The 20,989-nt window shown below is 44.7% G+C and overlaps 1 protein-coding gene across 2 annotated transcripts in view; it reads right to left on the reverse strand.

Moving 5' to 3' along the window:
* The window catches only part of CAND1 (cullin associated and neddylation dissociated 1), a 447,264-nt gene that overhangs the window by 91,712 nt on the left and 334,563 nt on the right, over nucleotides 1–20,989 (reverse strand). For both annotated transcript variants that reach the window (XM_033958594.1, XM_033958595.1), the window contains exons 10-11: nucleotides 15,506–16,999; nucleotides 11,870–11,965 (exon numbers count right to left, since the gene is read on the reverse strand). In XM_033958594.1, the coding sequence (XP_033814485.1) occupies nucleotides 11,870–11,965; nucleotides 15,506–16,999 (1,590 nt within the window). The remainder of the gene's footprint in view (nucleotides 1–11,869; nucleotides 11,966–15,505; nucleotides 17,000–20,989) is intronic.

Here is a 20,989-nt window from a genome sequence, read left to right on the forward strand (position 1 = left end):
AACCTTTACGACCATCCCAGCGAGAGCAGCAAAGCTCCTTCGCGGCTTTCTCCTCCCTCTGCCGCATCACTGATGACGTCATCAGTGATGCAGCAGAGGGAGGAGAAAGCCGACGCTACTGGAGGAAGGTTTGCTGCTTTCGCTGGGAGGGTCGGAAAGGTTCACTTGGGGGGGAAGAGATAGGAGGGTCAGCGTGGGTTCAGCTGGGAGGGGGGAGAAGCGGTCTGCCTCGGTGCTCCAAGGCCTGGCGCCATTACCTTTTTCACTCCTCCCGCCCCCCCCCCTTGGTACGCTACTGCTCTCCAGCTCTCCTTAGTTTGCCGGTTTTCTTTTTCGGCGACCAGCACGCTTTCAAAGAGCCGCGCATGCACGACTGCTCAAAGTTCAATCTTCTGCTCTGCTGCAACTTCCTGTTTCCGATTGGGTCAGAGCAGAAGATTGAATACTGAGCAGCCGCGCGTGCGCAGCTCTTTTAAAAGTGTTCCGGTTGCCGAAAAAGAAAGCCAGCAAACTAAGGTGAGGTGGAGAGAGGAAGCTGGTTAAACGATCGAGCCGACGTGCAGGTGGGTGGGTGGGGGCTGCGGGGACCGCACGATCCTTTATGCCTCACTGCGGTGACAAGACCATTCACCGCTCCACCGGGCGGTGATGGCCTTGTCCCCGTCCCCGCAGAGGCTGCTAATTTTCATTTCCCATTTTTGGCGGGTTACCCGAGGCTAAACGCAGTAGCCGCGGGTAAACCGCCACCGTGACATTCTCTAGGAAAACCTGCGTGATTCCCACCAACACGGATTCACCCAGGGTAGATCCTGCCAGTCTAATCTAATTAGCTTTTTTGACTGGGTTACCAGACAGCTGGATGACGGAGAGTCACTGGACGTGGTATATTTGGACTTCAGTAAAGCTTTTGATAGCGTCCCACACAGAAGATTACTGAACAAGATGAAATCGATAGGATTAGGGGCCACCCTAACTACATGGGTTGGAGATTGGCTAAGCGGTAGACTTCAGAGGGTGGTGGTAAACGGTACCCCATCCAAAACGTCAGACGTGATCAGTGGAGTGCCGCAGGGCTCAGTCTTGGGCCCAATTCTATTCAACTTATTCATAAGAGATATGACCCAAGGACTTAAAGGAAGGGTATCACTGTTCGCCGACGCCGCCAAACTTTGCAACATAGTAGGTAAAAGTGTTTTGCCTGATAATATGACGCAGGACCTATTGCTGCTGGAATGATGGTTAGCAACTTGGTAGCTAGGCTTCAATGCTAAAAAGTGTAAGGTAATGCACCTAGGAAAGAGAAACCCACGCAGAACTTACGTGCTAAATGGTGAGACTTTGGTCAGGACCACGGCAGAACGTGATCTAGGGGTGATCATTAGTGATGATATGAAGGCTGCCAATCAGGTGGAGAAAGCTTCCTCCAGGGCAAGACAAATGATGGGTTGTATCCGTAGAGGTTTTATCAGCAGGAAACCTGAAGTCATGATGCCGCTATACAGATCCGTGGTGAGGCCTCATTTGGAGTATTGTGTTCAATTCTGGAGACCACACTACCAGAAGGATGTGCTAAGAATCGAATCAGTTCAGCGAATGGCCACCAGGATGGTCTTGGGGCTCAAGGATCTCACGTATGAAGAAAGACTGAATAAATTGCGGCTATACTCACTTGAAGAAAGAAGAGAGAGGGGAGATATGATTGAAACGTTTAAGTACATCACGGGTCATATCGAGTCGGAAGATGATATCTTCTGCCTCATGGGACCCTCGACCACCAGAGGGCATCCGCTGAAATTCAGGGGAGGGAAGTTTCATAGCGACTCCAGAAAGTACTTCTTCACTGAAAGAGTGGTGGATCACTGGAACAAACTACCACTGCAGGTGATTGAGGCCAGCAGCGTGTCAGATTTTAAGAGAAAATGGGATACTCATGTGGGATCTCTAAGGGAGTGAATTCAGGGGGGCGGGTATTTGGAATGGGCAGACTTGGTGGGCTATAGCCCTTTTCTGCCGTCATTTTCTATGTTTCTATTTAGTTCCTCAACATTGTTGCTGTACCACTATTTAGTTTCTAAACCTTGTTGTTGTGATCACAACAAGGTTGAGAAACTAAATAGTGGTACAGCAACCATATTGTCCCCCGTTGAAGGCTAATTAATAGCTGAAACGCTCTAATACAGTTTGAGCGTCGCGTAGTTCACAACCCACTAACGTTGCTCCTGGCTGGGAAGCCATTAAGATAAGTGTTGCTGTTCTTCTTTCTTTGATATACAGTATTATAATACATTTTTGACGAATTGAATGAATTGAATTGAATTTCAGATAAAAATTAAATTAATCATAATATTGACTGATGAATTAAATAAAGGATAGGTTTGCACTCTTTGTCAGTTAGTTGATAGTTTTCTAATTAAATTAAATTAATAAAAAATTTTTTGAGGTAGGAAGGAGGCTTGAAGAAGTAAATGATTACATCACATGCATTCAGGATGAAGACTTGAAAGAACATCCAAGTTATAAGAGGTCTCTTTACTGAAAAAAATGCATCTTTTATGATACTTTAGCCCCTTAATTTATTAATTCATTTATATATTAGGGTAAATGTGTGCCCAAAACAAGTTGTTTATACGATTGAATTTGGATTATCAGTAATAATAGATTTTCTCATAAATAAAGAAGTTAGATACCAAATAAAAATTTATTAAATTAGATTTTGTATTAATTATCCTTTATACTCCCTTCTTTTCTTGATTGATGACAATTTTTGTGGGTTGGATAATTTGGGAAATGATCCGTTTGTTTATTAATTGCTTTTAAAATTATGGCAGGAGGGTTCCCACTCCCTCCTGCCATCTCTACTATTTCCCCCACCCCCAAAAACAAATGGCAGGAGGGATACCGATGCCCTCCTGCCACCCAAGGGACGCCCACTCCCAGTTCCCAGCCCCCTCCCCGTACCTTTAAAAACCTTGGGAGCAGGAGGGGTGCCCAGTCCCTCCTGGTCCTTAGGCCTCCAGTGATCTGAACTTCGGGAGCAGGAGGAAGCACAAAGTCCTCTTGCTCTGCCGGGCCGCAACGCATTAGGCCACACCTCGGTGCATCATGTGATGCACGGGGAGGGGCTTAAGGCCTTGATTGGCTGAGGCGCCTCGGGCTCCTCAATTGGAAGGGGCCTGGGGCACCTCAGCCAATCAGGGACTTCCTTAGGGAAGAGTCTAAGGAAGTTCCTGATTGTCCATAAGGAACTGGCTTATTCTACCACTTAAGGAGAGACATTGCTTGCTAAATGGCTAATTGTTTTCAAGTAGAACGCAGAAGTGGGATGATATTACCAGAGTATAGACACCTAGGGTCGGAGTAAAGTTGGATACCTAAATAAGTAAAGGAATCAGTAGCCATGATGCTCTAGTATGAGATTGTGTAGCTAGTGCTTCAGATTTCTGCATATTCAGCCTAAACCCGGAGAAATCTCTGTACTCCTGTTCAGTAAGACTGGTAGTGATTTAGTTGGAGCCAAAAGGTGGAGATCTTAAACTCATCACCACCTATCAGGATTCCATGGATCTCAGGATTAGTCAGAATTTCACGAATTAAGGGATCCAAGGTGAGGACAGACAACAGGGGCGACAAAGGGTCCCTCTCACAATAGCAATGGTCTGAGGCCATACCATTAACCCAGACATAGGCTTCTGGTTAACTGTAAAGCATTTAAACAATGTTGCTAAAATAACCCAATAACCCATCATCTCTGGAAACTCAGATCCATTAAAGCTTATTTCGATACGTCGGCATTCAGAACCCTGGTCCAATCCCTCGTACTAAGTCAACTTGACTACTGTAACATCGCCTACTTAGCCATTTCCCAAAAAAATATGCGACGTGTACAACTAATGCAAAATGCAGCGGTCAGATTAATCTTCGGACTAAAGAAATTCAATCATGTATCACCCTACTACCGGCAGTTACATTGGCTACCGATGGAAGCACGCATAAAGTTTAAATTCGCCTGCTTCTGCTTTAAAGCGCTAAACGGACTTGCCCCTAAATACATAATTGACCTTTTCTCCTTCTCTGCCAACAGACACAAGAGAAGCTCTCATTCCTACTTCGTTTCCACCCCAGTTAGAGGTTGTAAACTGAAAAAACACCATGAACACCTTCTTTCACATCAAGCAGCATTGTGGGGTAAAGACCTAGATCAACTGCTTTCGCCCACTACTTATGAGGAATTCAGAAAATGTCTAAAAACTCAACTGTTCCTAAAGTATCTAGACAACTGACTCGCTCATCTTCTTTCTCCTCCATAGTGATTCCTCTGTCCTATTAATCTCTTTCTCCTCAACAACACATTTCCGGTCCTATTAACTCTTCTCTTTCCCCCTCTTAAATTCAATCAATTTGTACCTCGCTTAATCTATTGTAAACCGCATAGAACTTAACGGTATTGCGGTATATAAGCTGTTATTATTATTATTATCATAGTGAACATGAAATCCCAGTGAACATAGTCAAATGCCTTCTATGCATCAAAACGAATCAACATAGAAGGTTCCACTTTAAAATAAACAATTTCTAAAGATACTAAGATATGCCTAATGTTTTTAATTGCTCTCCGGCCTCTTATAAAGCCCACCTGCGGCTCTGCTATCATTTTTGGAAGACCTCATGCCAGTCTATTAGCCGATATCACTACCACAAATTTTGCTTCACAGCACAAAAGAGATTGGTTGATAAGACTCTGCTCATATAGGATCTCTTCCAGGCTTTCAGAAGACAACTTTCTGCACCCTACAGATATAATCGAATAATCTCTGCTGATCAATAAAGGCAATGAACAAAGTTGTTAAAGTGGCCACTATCCTAATCTAATCTAAAGCTTAACTTTATATACCGAGTCATCATTCCAAGGAAGCTCGACTCGGTTTACAGAAGTTAAATAAAAACAGAGAGGAGTTACAATTGATAGGTAGGAACTATAAAAAATAATGGCGAAATTTCAAAAAAGTTAATTTTCAAAGTGTTTAGCAAAACAGAGTGGTTTTTAAAGATTTAAGGAAAAATTGAAGCGAACCAGGGAGATCATTCCAAAGCTGAGAAAATTTAAAACCAAAGATTAACCAAAGATCTTGACACCTTTAATCCCTTTTCTAGAAGGAAGGGAGAGTTTAAATTGTTGAATGTCTCTTGCAAAGGAGAATTTGTAAACATTCCAAGATAGAGGAATAAGAGAAGTAAAGATACCATATAGGATTTTGAAAGAAACACAAGCACATTTAAATTTAATTCTAAAATAAACCGGAAGCCCCTAGTAGTAAAAACTCTATCCTATACCCATTGGACCTGGGTGCCTTATTCAAGGGATTTCTCTGAATGAGCATGGCCACCTCATCTTCCATTATTGGGGCATTTCAAAGCTTGAGATGCTTTCAAAGATAACCGTAGGAGATCCACACTAGAGAATGACACAAGGAAAAATGTGTCTCTGTCCCCGTAGGAACTCAATTTCCCCAGGACAATTCTTTGGTTGGATCCAATTTTTCTTTACTTGCATTCATCATTTTATCTAACATGGAGTCTGCTACACAAATGAAATCCCCACCAACAAGATGAACAGGATCTGCGAAGGAATGCAAATGTACTAAGATCTTATGGAAAAATGCTTGATTATAAATATTTGGAGCATATAAATAGCAAAATAAAAAAGGAACATGATCAAGCATTATTTGGGTTATCATATAATGACCATCTGGGTCCAAAATCACCGCCTTCTTCTCCAGCACCAAGCTTTTATGGAAAAGTATAATCACTCCCACCTTTTTCCCTGAGTTGGAGCCTCCAAGAAATCCCCGAGGCAGACGATTGGCAATTCAACAAGGTATAAGGCAGAGCAGATTCCCTGAATAAAGTGTGGATTTAGAATAAAGAAGATTAGTAAAGGTAAGAACCTAATCTTTCATTCTTGTACAATCCCACTTTATTCCAAGATCAGTAGGACGTAACAGAGCAGTCCCAAAAATTCAGGGTGGAACTGATGAGCCCGCTGCCAAAACAGAGGCACCAAAAGCAGCATCCTGCTTGGCTGCCACATTGAGCCTGTAAAACTTGATGAATGTATGCAAGGAGGACCAGGTAGCGGCCCTGCAAATCTCATCTCGAGAAACAGCCCACAACTCTGCCTAAGAGGACGAAATACTTTTGGTTGAATAAGCCCGCACAACGAGGGGGGGTATCTTTCCAGCTGCCATGTAAGCCGCAGACATGACCATCCGAATCCACCTAGAAATGGTGGTCTTAGAAGCTTGCCTACCTTTATGAGTAGGACCTGCCAGAACAAACAGGTGGTCAGAGAGGTGAAACTCGCTGGTGACTTCCAGATACCATAACCGATAATTGATAACAGATACCAGTGCCGATAATTGAACCGGGTTTTAGACGTATCTAAAAATGACTTAAGCTTTCACAGTGCTGCAGTATGCCCAGAGATAAAAGGGGCATTTTAGGAGGAGTGGTGAGAGCGGGATTTGGGCAGGACGTGGGCCATCCTAGACTTAGTCATACTGCATGTATAAATGAAAGTTTTACAACACTGCCTAGATAGAACTTGGACGTTATGACTTAGGCCATCTAAAACCAGGTCTAAGTCACAAGAAGGTATCCAAAGTGACAAGATAACCACTGTAGGGACAAAGTACAGATCCCTACACACTCCCCCAGTGATCATTGATCCCCCCCCCCCCACTGCCATAAAAATTGTAATAACTTAAATATCTGCCTCCAGAACATCATCACCTGGCAGCCTGGCTTAGGAAAGCCCAGTACAGCTCCACAGAGATGGCTTAAGTAGTCTGGGGGGTGGGTAGTGAACCATGGAGAGGAGGACCCAGGCCCATAAGCCACTCTAACCACTGCATTCATGGTGAAACATGTGCACCCCCCAAAAACCTCCAAACACTTGTGTACTGCCATATAAGTGGCACCTGCAGCCATAAGAGCTATTGGGGTGGTAGACAGGTGGGTCTAGTCGGTTCTGGGGGGTGTTTTGGGGGGCTCACCATCACCTATAAGGTTGTTGTGGTGAGATGTGTATGTGGCACCCTTTTTGTGAAGTGCCCTGTAAGGTACTCCACTACTCTGGTGCAATGTTTGGGTGTCCAGTCCATCACTTTGCTGATCCCACCCATGTCCAAACGGTCTTTTTCTAGGCATTTTGACTTGGATGAATTTTTGGAGGAAAATGGGGTATAAAGATGAACAACTTAGCGGTCTGGACAATCAGATGGCTGGACATACATTTAGAAGACTTAAAAAAATAAATAAATAAATATGTTGGACGTATTTTTCAAAAATGGATTTTTTCCCATGTCTGACTTTGGGCGACTAGCGACTTAGGCCCAAAACGGACAGACGTATCTTGATTATGCCCCTCCACGTTTTTCCTCTTCTTTCCACTATAACAATCACTAGCTGTGTCCCTAGAATACTGCTGCTATCAGTGCTCTTATAACCTCAGCCCCATGGGTAGAGCAGCAGACATGTAAGTCAAGGGAGGAAGGAGAGGAATCTGGGTGGAAGAAAGGAGCTGCTTAAAAAAACTGAATGCAGACTTCCTGATTATTATCTGCCTGTGGGTCTCCCCTCTGCTTCACTAAAATATAATCTTTCTTCTCTGCTTGACTGTGGAATATTTTTAGCATTTCAAGCACAAGATCAGTCTAAAATACTATGTTCACCATGTATATAATGCAATGCCTGCCATGCTATGCTAACACACTTGTAATACTATATTTATCATGCTATGCTAAGCTTGTATATATAACACTGTTGCCATGCCATCCTATGTTTTGTCATACAATGATCGTCATGCTATGTCACACCATACCATGTTTGTCATGTTATGTTTTACCATGCTTTGTTATGTATGTAAACTTGTAACCCATTCTGAGCTCTCCTGGGAGGACTGGATATAAAGCCAAATAACCCTTCTTTTTACAAAACCACGGAAGTGGTTTTTGGCGCAGGCTGGCATGCTGGGTGCTCTGTGCTGCTCCCGATGCTCATAGGAACTCTATGAGCGTTGGAAGCAGTGCACAGCGTTCAGCTTGCTGGCCTGTACTGGAAACCGCATCTGCGGTTTTGTAAAAAAAAGGGGGGGGGCGGAAAATAATTAATCTTGAGTTAATATGATTTAGCACCTTTGGATGTATATTATTTATTGAGCTAAATTTAGAATGGAGAAGCATTTAGCTTCAGGGTGTGGGGAGCAGCAGTGTCACTCCCTTGCTCCTCCAGACATAAGGAGTTGCACTTGTAGAAGCCTGCACTAGCCAGGTGAAGGGGAGATGGCACTTAAAAATGCAAGCCAGAAGAAGGAGCAATAATTGTAACTGATCCAGGAGGAAGATAAGAGAGAGTTAGAGGCTGGAAGGTCCAGCCTGGGGTGAGGGAGGAAGAAGGAAAGTGCTGGGTTTGGAAAGAGCTAGTGGATGAACTCTGCAGTGGGCTTGGGAAGGGTGAGAGGGTAGACAGAGAGGTAGTGTGTATGTGAGAAAGAATGTGTGCCCCCCCCCCTTCTTCCATGCCAATCTGTTTGGAGGGAAGGGAGCATGAGTGTTCAGACTGCCCCAGTCTAGCTTTTTCTACGAGACCAGCAAAACTGATGATATAGTGGTAATAGGGTTACCAGGTTTATTCAATGAAAAAAAAGGGAACATGTGTCCCTGACCTGCCCCCACACAAACCTTGTCTCATTTCCTTCCCCCAGTTCAGAGCCTTCCAAAACCCAGACAAACTGCCGGGTTTTGAAAATCTGTCTGGAAACCCGGACAGTCCTCAAAAGAAGACAATTATTATTTATTGTTTAAAAGATTTCTACTTGACTATGAACCATGTACTGTATTTGTGCTTTTTACATATTTGTATCTCATCACTGAATGTCCGGTTCTCTTATTTGTATACCACCTAGAACTCTTGGGTTTTGGCAGTATAGAAAATAAAGTGGGAATAAATGTTCAAAGCTTCTCTGCAAAGCTGACCAATTTCACTTTCTGATTGCTTTACCTGTCCCTTATAAATATTGTACTTTGGGTAAAGCAGCAGATGTTCTCCTACATATGATAACAAAAGCTTGTGCATGTCCAAGGACCGCAACACCCGGTCCTGCTCCCTTGAACCAACGGAAGCCGGACTTCTTGATTCACATGGAAAGTGGAAACTACTTTTGGAAGAAAAGACGAACAGTATACATACTCTTCAAAAAACACATTAAACCTATCCAGCACAACAATCCTAACCCAACATCCAACACTCTATAAACCCTTAGTACTCTCTAATTTTTCTAGTTACCAAACATTATCTAAAACCCATAATTCTCCCTTAAAATTTTATCTCATCGTTTAATCTATTACTTCAAAGTTGAAATGTAATTCTTGTTTTAGTTTGGATGTAATCCGCCTTGAACTGCAAGGTAATGGCGGAATAGAAATCACTAATGTAATGTAATGTATACAGCATCACAGCGGAATCCGTAATACGCAGAAAAGGATCCCTGCAGGAGAGGGCCTGAAACTCTACAGGCTGAGGTAAAAGCCACCAGGAAGACCGTCTTGATCGTGAGATCCATCAAAGACGCCTGCTTCAGAGGCTCATATGGTGAGCCAGAGAGCAGAGAACCAGATTAAGATTCCAGGATGGACAGGGAAGGCGCAAGGGAGACTTAAGTCACAGAGCGCCCTGTAGAAAACGAGCTACATCCGGATGAGCAGCTAAGGAGCCCCTCAAAAAAGGAGGGCCCATACATGAAAGATCGGCAATCTGAACCTGGAGTGAAGCTATTACTAAGCCCCTCTTCAGGCCATCCTGCAGAAACTCCAGGATCCGAGGAATTGATGGGAGAGACAGGTCCACCTGTCTCAGGGCATTACAGGCATGGTAACAGCTCCAAGCTTTCGCATAGGCCACCACTGTGGATTTCCTTTTGCTGTGAAGCAACGTGATAATCACAGCCGAAGTTTTGAACCTTTCTCCCACACTGAGATTTTTACTGAAATATGCTGCAGGAAACTAAAAGAAAGATTAAACTAATACAATAAATTCTCTCTTTAAAAATCCCCAATGGAAAAATAACATTGGAAATACAACAAGAATCAAGAGATTTGTTTTCACTTTCATTTAGTAAACTAGAGAAAACAATCAGAGTTCTGCATGTGGGAAGGGCCACATAGGCTCACAATTTTACACTTGGCTCTAAATTCTGGAAGAACTGTTCCATCCCAGTGATGTACAGTGACCTCACCTTTTACTCCTGGGTGAATTCTGCGCAAAAATGTTTTCAAAATTCTAATAATATTTTTGGTAATCACTATCCATATTCCATTTAAAACATTCAAAATAAAATGCTTTATTTCCTACCTCTGTTGTCTGGAAGTTTTACTTTTCCATCAAGTTGGTTCCAGTTTCCCTTTTTTTTCTTTCCTGTCTGTTGTCTGCTCTATCTTTTCTCTTCTCTCCTGTCTATTGCTTCACTACAGCTGCCCGACATATTGATCATTCCTTTTTAGCTCGTTTCTGCCCTCTTACCTTTCTCCTCTTTTTCCTTTTCACTTTTAGCTACCTGTCAAATTTCCATCTTCTCTTCCGTTCCTCATCTCATTTCTTCCTCAGACTTCCATTCTATTTTCAACCTATTCCACATTACCATACACCTACCCTCTGTAATCACTACCCTCATCCATTTCCTTGCTACCCCCTTTCTTACTCCTTCTATAATAGGGTTCCATCATTCTCAGCAACTTCCTTCCTCCACCCTTCTAACACAGCATCTGCACCCTCTTCATTCCCTCCCCACCCTCGTAGTCTGACATCTTCCTGTAGCTTTTTTACTTTCCTCCTGCCCTCTCCCTCATTGTCTAGCATCTCTCATACTCCCATTGTCCAGTATCTCTCCATCACTCTCCTACTCATAGATCCAACATCTCCCTCTTTCTCCCCTCTCCACCTCATGTATGTCTCTCCTTCTCTCTCATCCATACCCATATCCAACATCTCTCTCTCTCACTCCCTGGGTACAATATCTCTTCCCCCCTCCTCCCATGTAGCATTATTTCCCTTCTTCTGCCATATCCAACATTTCTGTTTCTTTCCCGCTGACCACCATCTCTCTCTATTCCCACCCCACTTCCGCCGCAGAGAGGCTTCCAGGTTAGTGACAGGCAGTGTGTGTGAATTGCTGTCACTGTCAGGACCCACTGAAGCAACACCTTAGAGAAAGAGAATCACTGGCTGCAGCACTGCATGTTGCTGAAGGAGGCCTCAGGTACCAAACAGGTGAATCATGCATACTGCTTGCTGTCGACTGAGTAGGGAACTACTGCAATCAAGATTCTGCACAGAAAAGGTAAATTCTGTATGACACAAGAAGAATTCTGCAATGTGCAGAATTCCACCAGAAATAACCCTTGCGTTTTGACAGAAAAAAATGTTTAACATAATTAATAGTCTAAGTCAGAGGTGTCCAACCTGCGGCCCAAGGGCCGCATGCGGCCCCGTGAAGTATTTTGTTCAGCCCCGGTTGAGGGCAATGCAGTGTTTTCCTCTGCTGCCCCCGAGTGTTTACCATCTTGCCAGCTCCCTCCTGTGTCTTACTGCAGCGTTTGAAAGTTTGTGCGGCTCCAGAAACTTTTTTTTCGGCTAATGCGGCCCAGTGAAGCCAAAAGGTTGGACACCCCTGGTCTAAGTTTTCTATGTATCACTAAAAATGATCCTCAAAATTGAACTGGAGATTTTTTAAAAATATCTATGAGGATACAAGCAATATAACCAAATAAAATGTTATTTTTAATAACTATTGTGAAATAGAATAGCAATATATTACCTATGCAGTTCTTTAATAGTAGGTCTATTTGTTGTGGGTGATCAGAAATTGTAAACTTCACAGCAGTAACCACTGAGCTTCGAGCATAAGATGAACCTAAATATTCAAAATTTCTAAATTAGTTGAGAAAATTTCAAGGAAGATTAAGGCGAAGGCTTTTTTTTTTTTTTTTAACTGAAAAGGTAAATCATAGATTGAGCAGTAAGTTGATTATTACATTCATTAACATTTGAAAAAAATCAATTTTTCATCTCTTGCAGTGCCAGCACTACAGGGAACCTGGCCTCCCCACTGTGGACTCAAGTAGCACTAAAATTGTGGCACCTGTTGCAATGGCTGGTTGGGATGCCCAAGCCCTGCCAGTGGAAGAGGTCCTCTGCTTAGGCCCTCTGCCATCTGAGCAGAAGGAAATCAGTGGCATGCTTTCATGGGCATAAACAGAGGATGCACAGGAAGTGCTGACAGTGCACTGCCTACTTCCCAGCTGCTGGAAGTACACAAAGGGCTTGGGCAGATGATCTCGTCTTCTGGTGGGGTTTGGGCATCCTCACCAACCACAATACAAACTTTAATGTGTGTGTGGGGAGGGGGGGAAGAGGTGGATATGAAATGCCCCCCTCCAATGATCTATTGCATTTTAAGTGTTTCCTAGATCATAGCCTCAATAACTCCAAACAGGCCTGCTTTTTAAAGTAATCAAATTGAATACACAAATTGGTGTGATGGATATGTGTACACACTTGTTCTATTCTCTCATTAAAGCTCAATCTAGAATTTGGGTTATCCAGGGCTAGATTGGAACCCACTATGTTGGAGATGCAACACACAACCTAGAAATAGCAACAAAATCAACAGCTATACAAAATGTTTAACTTCAAGCTAATGTTTATGAAGCCAGTTTTCATACTCCCTACACAGCTGCAAATTCCACAGGTAAAAAGTAATTTTCAAAAAGGAATTACTGTACTGACAGATTTCAAAATAAGTAAGAACAAGGAAAAAATTTCCTGCTCCTTTTTCTGTGGATACTTTTCTTTTGGAAATAGGACAAGCAAGCAAACAAGCAAACAAAAAATACCTCATGAAAATACTTTTTAAAATATAAAAGGTATACATATTTCAATCCCTTCCCCCCAGGAAGGCTTCCACTCGGTACAAATTTAAAAAAAAAAAAAATTCCCCACACTTATCCATACATAGGCTGGGCAGTTTTCAAATAACCTTACATAGGCTTGGCAGTTTTCAAATAACCTATTTGTGCAATTAAAACATACTTTATAACATCATTGTCTCATTTTATGGAAATGAGCTTATTACTCTTTATTACTGTAATGTCAATGTATGAGAGGAATATAAACGCTCTCCCCCAATTTTTCATGATACAGTAGACTCTCAGTTATTCAGCATCCATGGGGATTGGTAGATGCTGGATAAATGTAGTTTGTGGTGCCTTGAAAGAGTTACTATTAAAAATAGGCCTAACTAATACTATACCCCAAACCATACCATAAACTCTGTATTGACTTGATATTAATATTGATATACAGTACATAATTCCCCTGTCCTAAGACCTAAAATTCCTTTCTGCCTTTTCCTTCTCAGGTTCCAGCCTCCTCTGTATTCTCTTTCACTCCAACTGTAGTTTTGTCTCCCTTCCCACCTCTCTCTTCCTCTATCATCTTCCCACCCCCACTTGTAGGTTCAGCATCTGTTCCTTCCTTCCCACCCTTTCTGGTCTGGGTCACTTTCTCTTCTCCCCTCCCCTTATGGTTCCAGCATCAATCTCTCTTTCACATCCTGGGCCTTTCACCCTGAAGGTCCAGCATCCATGTCCCTTCTTCCCCCCCTCCTACATGCTTTTAGTCCACTCCCCGTCCCCCCGGGTCTGCCTTCCCTCCCTCAGCCCTCCATCCCTGCAGCTCTATCAAAGCATCAGCAGCAACCACAAATCTCCTTCCCTCCCTCCAGCCACCAAAGCAGCAATGGCAGCTGGTCCTGACAACCTCCCCCTTACCTGAAACTGTAGCGGCAGCATCATAAACAGACTGCTTCCTGCCAGGCACAGCAGGGCCTTTCCTCTGCCGCATCAGAAGTGACGCGACAGAGAAAAAGCCCTGTCAGAGCTGGCCAGCAGCAGCCTGCTTGCGGTGCTGCCTCTGCTGCTTCAGGGGCTGGAGGGAAGGAGATCTTTGGCTGCTGCTGACACTTCGGGGCTGGAGGGAGATCTATGGCTGCTGCTGATACTTTGGGTGAGGGAGGTTGTCAGGACCAACTAACTGCCTGCTGCTTCAGGGGCTGGGGGAGATTTGTGCCTGCCGCTGATGCTTCAAGGGGCTGGAGAGAGATTTGTGCCTACCGCTGATGCTTTAAGTGGTTGGAGGGAGATTTGTGCCTGCCGCTGATGCTTCAAGGGGCTGGAGGGAGATTTGTGCCTGCCGCTGATGCATCAAGGGGCTGGAGGGAGATTTGTGCCTGCCGCTGATGCTTCAAGGGGCTGGAGGGAGATTTATGGCTGCCGCTGATGCTTCGGGGGCTGGAGGGAGATTTATGGCTGCCGCTGATGCTTCGGGGGCTGGAGGGAGATATGTGGCTGCCGCTGATATTACAAGGGGCTAGAGGGAGATTTGTGGCTGTCGCTGATGTTTCAAGGGCCTGGAAGGAGATTTGTGACTGCTGCTGATGCTTCGGGAGCTTGAGGGAGATTTGTGGCTGGCGCTGATGCTTCAGGGGCTAGAGGGAGATTTGTGGCTGGTGCTGATGCTTCGGGGGCTGGAGGGAGATTTGTGGCTGGCGCTGATGCTTCGGGGGCTGGAGGGAGATTTGTGGCTGGCGCTGATGCTTCAAGGGGCTAGAGGGAGATTTGTGCCTGCCGCTGATGCTTCAAGGGGCTGGAGGGAGATTTGTGCCTGCCGCTGATGCTTCAAGGGGCTGGAGGAGATTTATAGCTGCCACTGATGCTTCGGGGGCTGGAGGGAGATTTATGGCTGCTGGGGGACTGGAGGGAGATTTATGGCTGCCGCTGATGCTCTGGGGGCTGGAGGGAGATTTATGGCTGATGCTGATGCTTCGGAGGGCTGGAGGGAGATTTATGGCTGCTGCTGATGCTTCGGAGGGCTGGAGGGAGATTTATGGCTGCTGCTGATGCTTCGGAGGGCTGGAGGGAGATTTATGGCTGCTGCTGATGCTTTGGGGGCTGGAGGGAGATTTATGGCTGCTGCTGATGCTTTGGGGGCTGGAGGGAGATTTATGGCTGCTGCTGATGCTTTGGGGATTGGAGGGAGATTTATGGCTGCTGCTGATGCTTTGGGGATTGGAGGGAGATTTATGGCTGCTGTTTATGCTTTGGTAGCTGAAGGGAGATTTATGGCTGCTGCTGATGCTTTGGGGGCTGAAGGGAGGGAGGGGGTTGTTGGGTTATTAGCACATGACTTTGGAGGTTGTCAGGTAAGGAGCGTGGGAGACAATTTTTTTTTTGCCAGCAAATTTTTGCCAGTTGGTTGAGAGTGCCAGCTAGTTGAATATCGATTAACTGGGATTCTACTGTAGAAAGTAATATATACAAAAATGTAATGATGCATCATGCACTGAAAGCCCCCCTTAAAAGGTATGCACTTAATATGAAGCAACTGTACCAACCAGATGCCAGGTATCCCTTGAGCCGTGGTAGAAGTGTCTCTGGATCTATTAAAGTAAGCTTGCCCAAGCACTCAGCAACAACATTCCTGGTTCCTTCTTCTACACATTCACAGTGTTTCAGCAGCAAGGTCCAGATATTCTCAACATATGGCTTGAGGCCTTCTACAGATGAAGAGCTAATTATTTCTTTCAAGGAATGAAGCAGAAGATATTGCCGTTTAGGCTGACTAGTTATTTCTTGTAAGACAAATGGCAGGTACTCTGGAAGGTTGCCAACACTAATACTGCCTAATGCATAGGATGCTGCTGATTTTACTTCTTCACTAGGAGATGTAAAGGCATCCAATATAACAGACTTGAGCTCAATTTGTCCACTAAGGTCAATATGATGTCCCACTTCACCCAAGGAAAGCAATGCCAACAGACGAATGGAATCAGTGGATCTAGAGTTCTTGACATCCTGAATAAATTGACCCACTACAGCTGGTCCCTCTTTAGGGCATGCTCTAGTGAGAGCTGCTACACATTTGGCAATAGAATAGTAAGACTGTTTATGGGTGAGTGCTGTGCTCTGCGCATAAACTGGGCCTGTCAACATGCGTAATAAATCCATATATCCTAAATTAGCTGTTCTAGTCACAACCAAAGCTTGGAAAAATTCTAGCATTGCACAAAGTGCTCCTCCCTGGAGCAGAGGTGATCTAACCAGTCCAATAAGTTCACTGAGAATGGATCCACTAATCTTTGAAAGAGATGAAGGATACACTTTAGCCAATGTTGTGAGAAAACTGATGGCCATTTGTGAGACGTGCATATCACTTTCACTGATAAGAGGTGGAAGCTCATCAAGGACTGCATCAATCATTGCACTTGTCAGACTGTCACTGTAGTTCTTGATTAAGATATCTAGTGCAGACAGAGTGCCCAGTTTTAAAGCCCGTTGATTCTTCCTGAGAAACGATGCAAGAATAGGAACACCTTCTCCTAGGATAGGTCTCAGATCTATCTTCAGAGGAGATCCAGCAATTAATGTTAATGCCTTCACTGTTGTTAACCTTGTAATTTCATTTTTCAATCTTTCTAAGAAGATTTGAAGCGTACTGGGTAGATCGTTGCCTAAACTGTTACCAAGGCTGCAGATAATTTGGCCCATACACGAGATTGCCCTCTCCTTTACTTCTTGATCAATGTCAGCAGCTTTCAATCTTTTGATTGTGCAGGTGAACAAATCTTTGATGTAAGGACTGGCGTCAAAAGAAGGTGGTTGGTCTAAAGGGCGAATAACCTTCACAAGCTGCTGTGTAACCAAAAGAGCCTCTGATGTTATCTTGTAGAATGGGTCCCCAACACAGGTTACAACTGGAGGTACCAATGCTTGAACATGAGGATGGAAGACTTGAGGAGAATGATTACAAAGAATCACATAGAGACAGGACAAAGCATCTATCTTCAGATTAGAAGAGCTTGATTTGTCATTCAGTGAGAATATGACCCCTAGAAGGAAATATAGAAACAAACAAGTATTTTAAAAAAAGCAAATGAAAGAGGCAAATGTAACACAAAGAAAAATAGTTACATTAAATACAGATATTTAACATTAAAAATGTACTGTTTGGTACGCTTTAATATCTGAGAAAATGACTAATCTACTCAAATCCCCAGCCTACTGTTTATTTTAAGCTGTAAAGGGCTGACCCCTGTACAGTCCTTAGGTAGTGGTGAACATATTCTGGCAGCACTTCTGCACCAAACTGCAAACACATCAATAGCAGCTTAAAATAAAGCAGATACTTCACTTGAGCACAAAGACAAGTAACGAAAGATTAGGTTCTTACCTTTCCTAAACTAAACTAAATAAACTAAACTAAGCCTTAGGTTTATATACCGCATCTTGTAAATCCATGCCCTATTCCTGAACTAGTGAGTTATTTTCCTATGGTTGCCAGACAGCTTTAGGGAGCTCATTATACACAGTCTTGAGCCCCTCCCTTCTTACTTCAGGACTGCCCTCCAAGAATCCAGTTTGTGACAAAGCAGCCAGAAACATCTATAGAGGACAAAGGCAAAAGAAAGGGGTACAGGGATATTCCCCGACTAATAAGTCTAATCTGCTCATAACATGAAACTAGAACAATCATGAACAACTGAAACAGGTCATTAAAACGTCAGGAATCTGAATAAAACTAACAGTGCTATATAGAGACACAGCCTGCACTGATGGAAGGGGATGCTAGGATAAGGGACAAAGTGTTAAACACATTCAGATGGAACTCTGAGAAAGGCTGGTCAAGAATTTGGAAATCTAGCTTAAAATAACTTGTAACGGCAGATAATCAGAATAGAGTGTGAATTAAGAAGAAAGAAGATTAGCAAAGGTAATAATCTAGGGGAAGATTCTCAAATATTCACGATAAAATCTGAGGGGCCACTGTCACAGTTGTTACTGTAACGATTTCAAAAAGGCGAGTCATTCTTTTAAAAAAGGGCGTATGCAAATGAGGTGTGCGGAGGGTTGTTAAACTTGCATGTGCCAATTGCTGGTGACAGCGAATGGCATGTGCACAGAATAAACCCACGAATAAAAAAAAAAAAAAAAATCCCCAAATTGAAGATCGGCAGGAGGGATGCCCACTCCCGCTGCCATCAAGCAACCCCTCTTCTTACTCTCTCCCTCCGCTGCTGTTAAGCAACCCCCCTCTGGCAGCGGGAGAGATGCTCACTCCCTCCCGCTGCTGCCATTAGCAAACTCTCCTAACACCCCCCATTCAGCAGAAGGAGAGATGCCTACTCCCTCACGCTGTTGTACCCCCAATGACCCCCTCCACCTTGTTTACAAAGGCTGACCGGAGGGATGCTTACACCCTCCAGCCAGCAGGCCTGCCTCTTCAAAATGGCAGGCCTTCCCCTCCCCAGTGCATCCTGGGATGTGCTAGGAAGGGGCCTAAATCTCTAACTGGCCCTGGGGGTGGGAGAGGGTTTGCTTAACGGCAGTGGAGGGAGTGGGCATCCCTGTTGCCGCTGGGGGGGGGGGTGTATTTGCTTAACAGCAGAAGGAGTGAGAGAGCATCCCTCCCGTTGACAGGGAAGGGGGTGGGGGTTGCTTGACAGCAGCAAAATTTTCTGGCAGATCTGAGCTATCAAGCCTTACTTTCCTGTCAATGCCTGAGCTGAGACCTGCCAGAAAATTTTGCTTGCAAATGTAAGATTGCAAGGTTAGGTAATCACCCAGCGATATTAAAGAATCACAGGGAGTGCTCGTTTAAATATTAATGACCTTGTCGTAATACATTTGCATGGCAGAGTCAGAGACTGCTAGGAAGCTCAGAATAGACCACGGTAAGCTGTTTTGATAATTCCACTGCTAAAATACATGAATGCTAAACTGGCTGGAACCGGTTTAGCAAGTTAAAGTTTTGAGAATCTGCCCCTTAATCTTTTGTTCTTGTACAATCCCACTCTATACCTGGACTAGTGGGATGTAACAGAGCAGTCCTGTAGAATCAGGGTAGGACTGATGAGCCTGCTGCCAAAATGGAGGAGCCAAACCCAGCATCCAGCTTGGCCTCCTCATCGATCCTGTAAAACTTGGTGAAAGTATGCAGAGGATAAAGTAGCAGCCCTGCAAATCTCCTTCAAAGAAATCATCGACGACTGTGCCCAAGAGGAAGATACGCCTCTGGTAAAATGTGCCCGCACCGAAAAGGGATGGCTTATTACCGGCCATTATGTAAGCCAAGGAAATAGCCATATGGATCCATCTGGAAATTGTGGCCTTGGAAGCCGGCCTGCCCTGGCAGGTAGGACCCACCAGTATAAATAGATGGTCAGACACATGAAACTCGTTGATAACCTCCAAGTACTGCAACAGAATTCTAAGCACATCCAAGGACCGAAATACCCGGTCCTGCTCCCTCAAACCAGAGGAAGTAAAGGCAGGAAACTAGACCTCCTAATTAATGTGGAAGGCCGAGATCACTTTGGGAAGAAAAGAGGGAACAGTGCGCCAAATCACGCTGGAATCTGTGATACGCAAAAAAGAGTTCTGGCTGGAAAGAACCTGAAGCTCAGAAATCCTGCAGGTGGAGGTAACAGCCACCAGAAAGACAGCCTTGATTGTGAGATCCATTACGGATGCACGTGCCAGAGGCTCATAAGGCGGATGAGCCAAAGAGCAAAGGACCAGGTTGAGAATCCATGATAGACAAGGCAGGCAACGGGGAAGCTGAAGCCTCAGTGAACCCCTCAGAAAGCAGATGACATCCAGATGAGAAGCTAAGGAGCCTTTCAGATGTTTGGGACCTAGACGGGAAAGACCAGCCAGCGGTACCCCGAGAGAACTCACAGCCAGGCCTTTCACCAGGCCGTACTGGAGGAACTCAGAATCCGGGGAACTGATGGAACAGATAGATCCTCGAAGTTTCCAGATGCACCACACTTGATAACATCTCCAAGCTTTCACCACCACCGTGGACTTCTTCTTGCTATGGAGAAGGGTGGCAATCATGGCCAAGGAATAGCCCCTGTGAACTAATTCCACACACTCAAAAGCCAGGCCGTAAGACCAAAGTCGTCCAGATTCTGAAGCATAATCAGGCTCTGCATGAAGAGATGAGGATGATAAGGTTGTCCGAGTCCCTGGTTGAACTGCAACTGCACCAGATCGGCGTACCACGAGTGCCTCGAGAATCACCTGACTCCTGTGAGTCGCTATTCTTCTCAAAAGCCAGCCTATCATGGGCCACGGAGGGAAGACATATAGAAGACCCTTCTTTGACCAGGGTTGAACCACAGCGTTGAGGCCCTCACTGTCGGTCTCGTGGCGGCGGATGAAAAACTGGTCCGATTTCTTGTTGGCCGCCAATGCCATGAGGGGTTGAACTGGGGCATCTCCAGCATTCCACAAAGCAGTTGAACGCCCTGTGGGACAGAGACCACACTCTGGGATTCAGAGTCTACTTAGACATTATCCACTCCGGCCACGTCGCAGCTGAAAGCGCCACAAGGTATCTCTCTAACCAATGGAAAAGAAGTTGGGCCCCTACGTTCAGGGAGGTGCTTTTGGTGCCCCCCTAGCAACATAGACGGCTCAATGCCAAAGCTTCAAAGTGGAAAAGAGCCAGTCAGATCGCCTGACGCTCAAGGTGATTGATCGATCGACTACTTCCACTCAGATAGGGTCCACTAGCCCTGAATTGGAGCACGCATGCTCCCCAGCCCTTGAGACTGGCATCCATCATTAAGATTACCCAGTCGGCAATCTGGAGGGGGAGACCCTTGGGCAGTGAAAGAGGACTCAACCACTAGGCTAGACTGCTTTGAGCCACTAATGTCCAAGGTAGTGGGGAATGCAAAGGATCCCTTTATGGATTCCAGCGGGAAATCAGAGCATCCTGCATATGGGTGCAAATGTGCTCTAGCCCAAGGGACCATATCAATTGTTGCCACCGTGGTCCCCAGTACCTGTATATACTGCCATGCCATTGG

Source organism: Geotrypetes seraphini, chromosome 9 (genome assembly GCF_902459505.1).
Source record: "Geotrypetes seraphini chromosome 9, aGeoSer1.1, whole genome shotgun sequence".
In the NCBI taxonomy this organism is placed as follows: domain Eukaryota; kingdom Metazoa; phylum Chordata; class Amphibia; order Gymnophiona; family Dermophiidae; genus Geotrypetes; species Geotrypetes seraphini.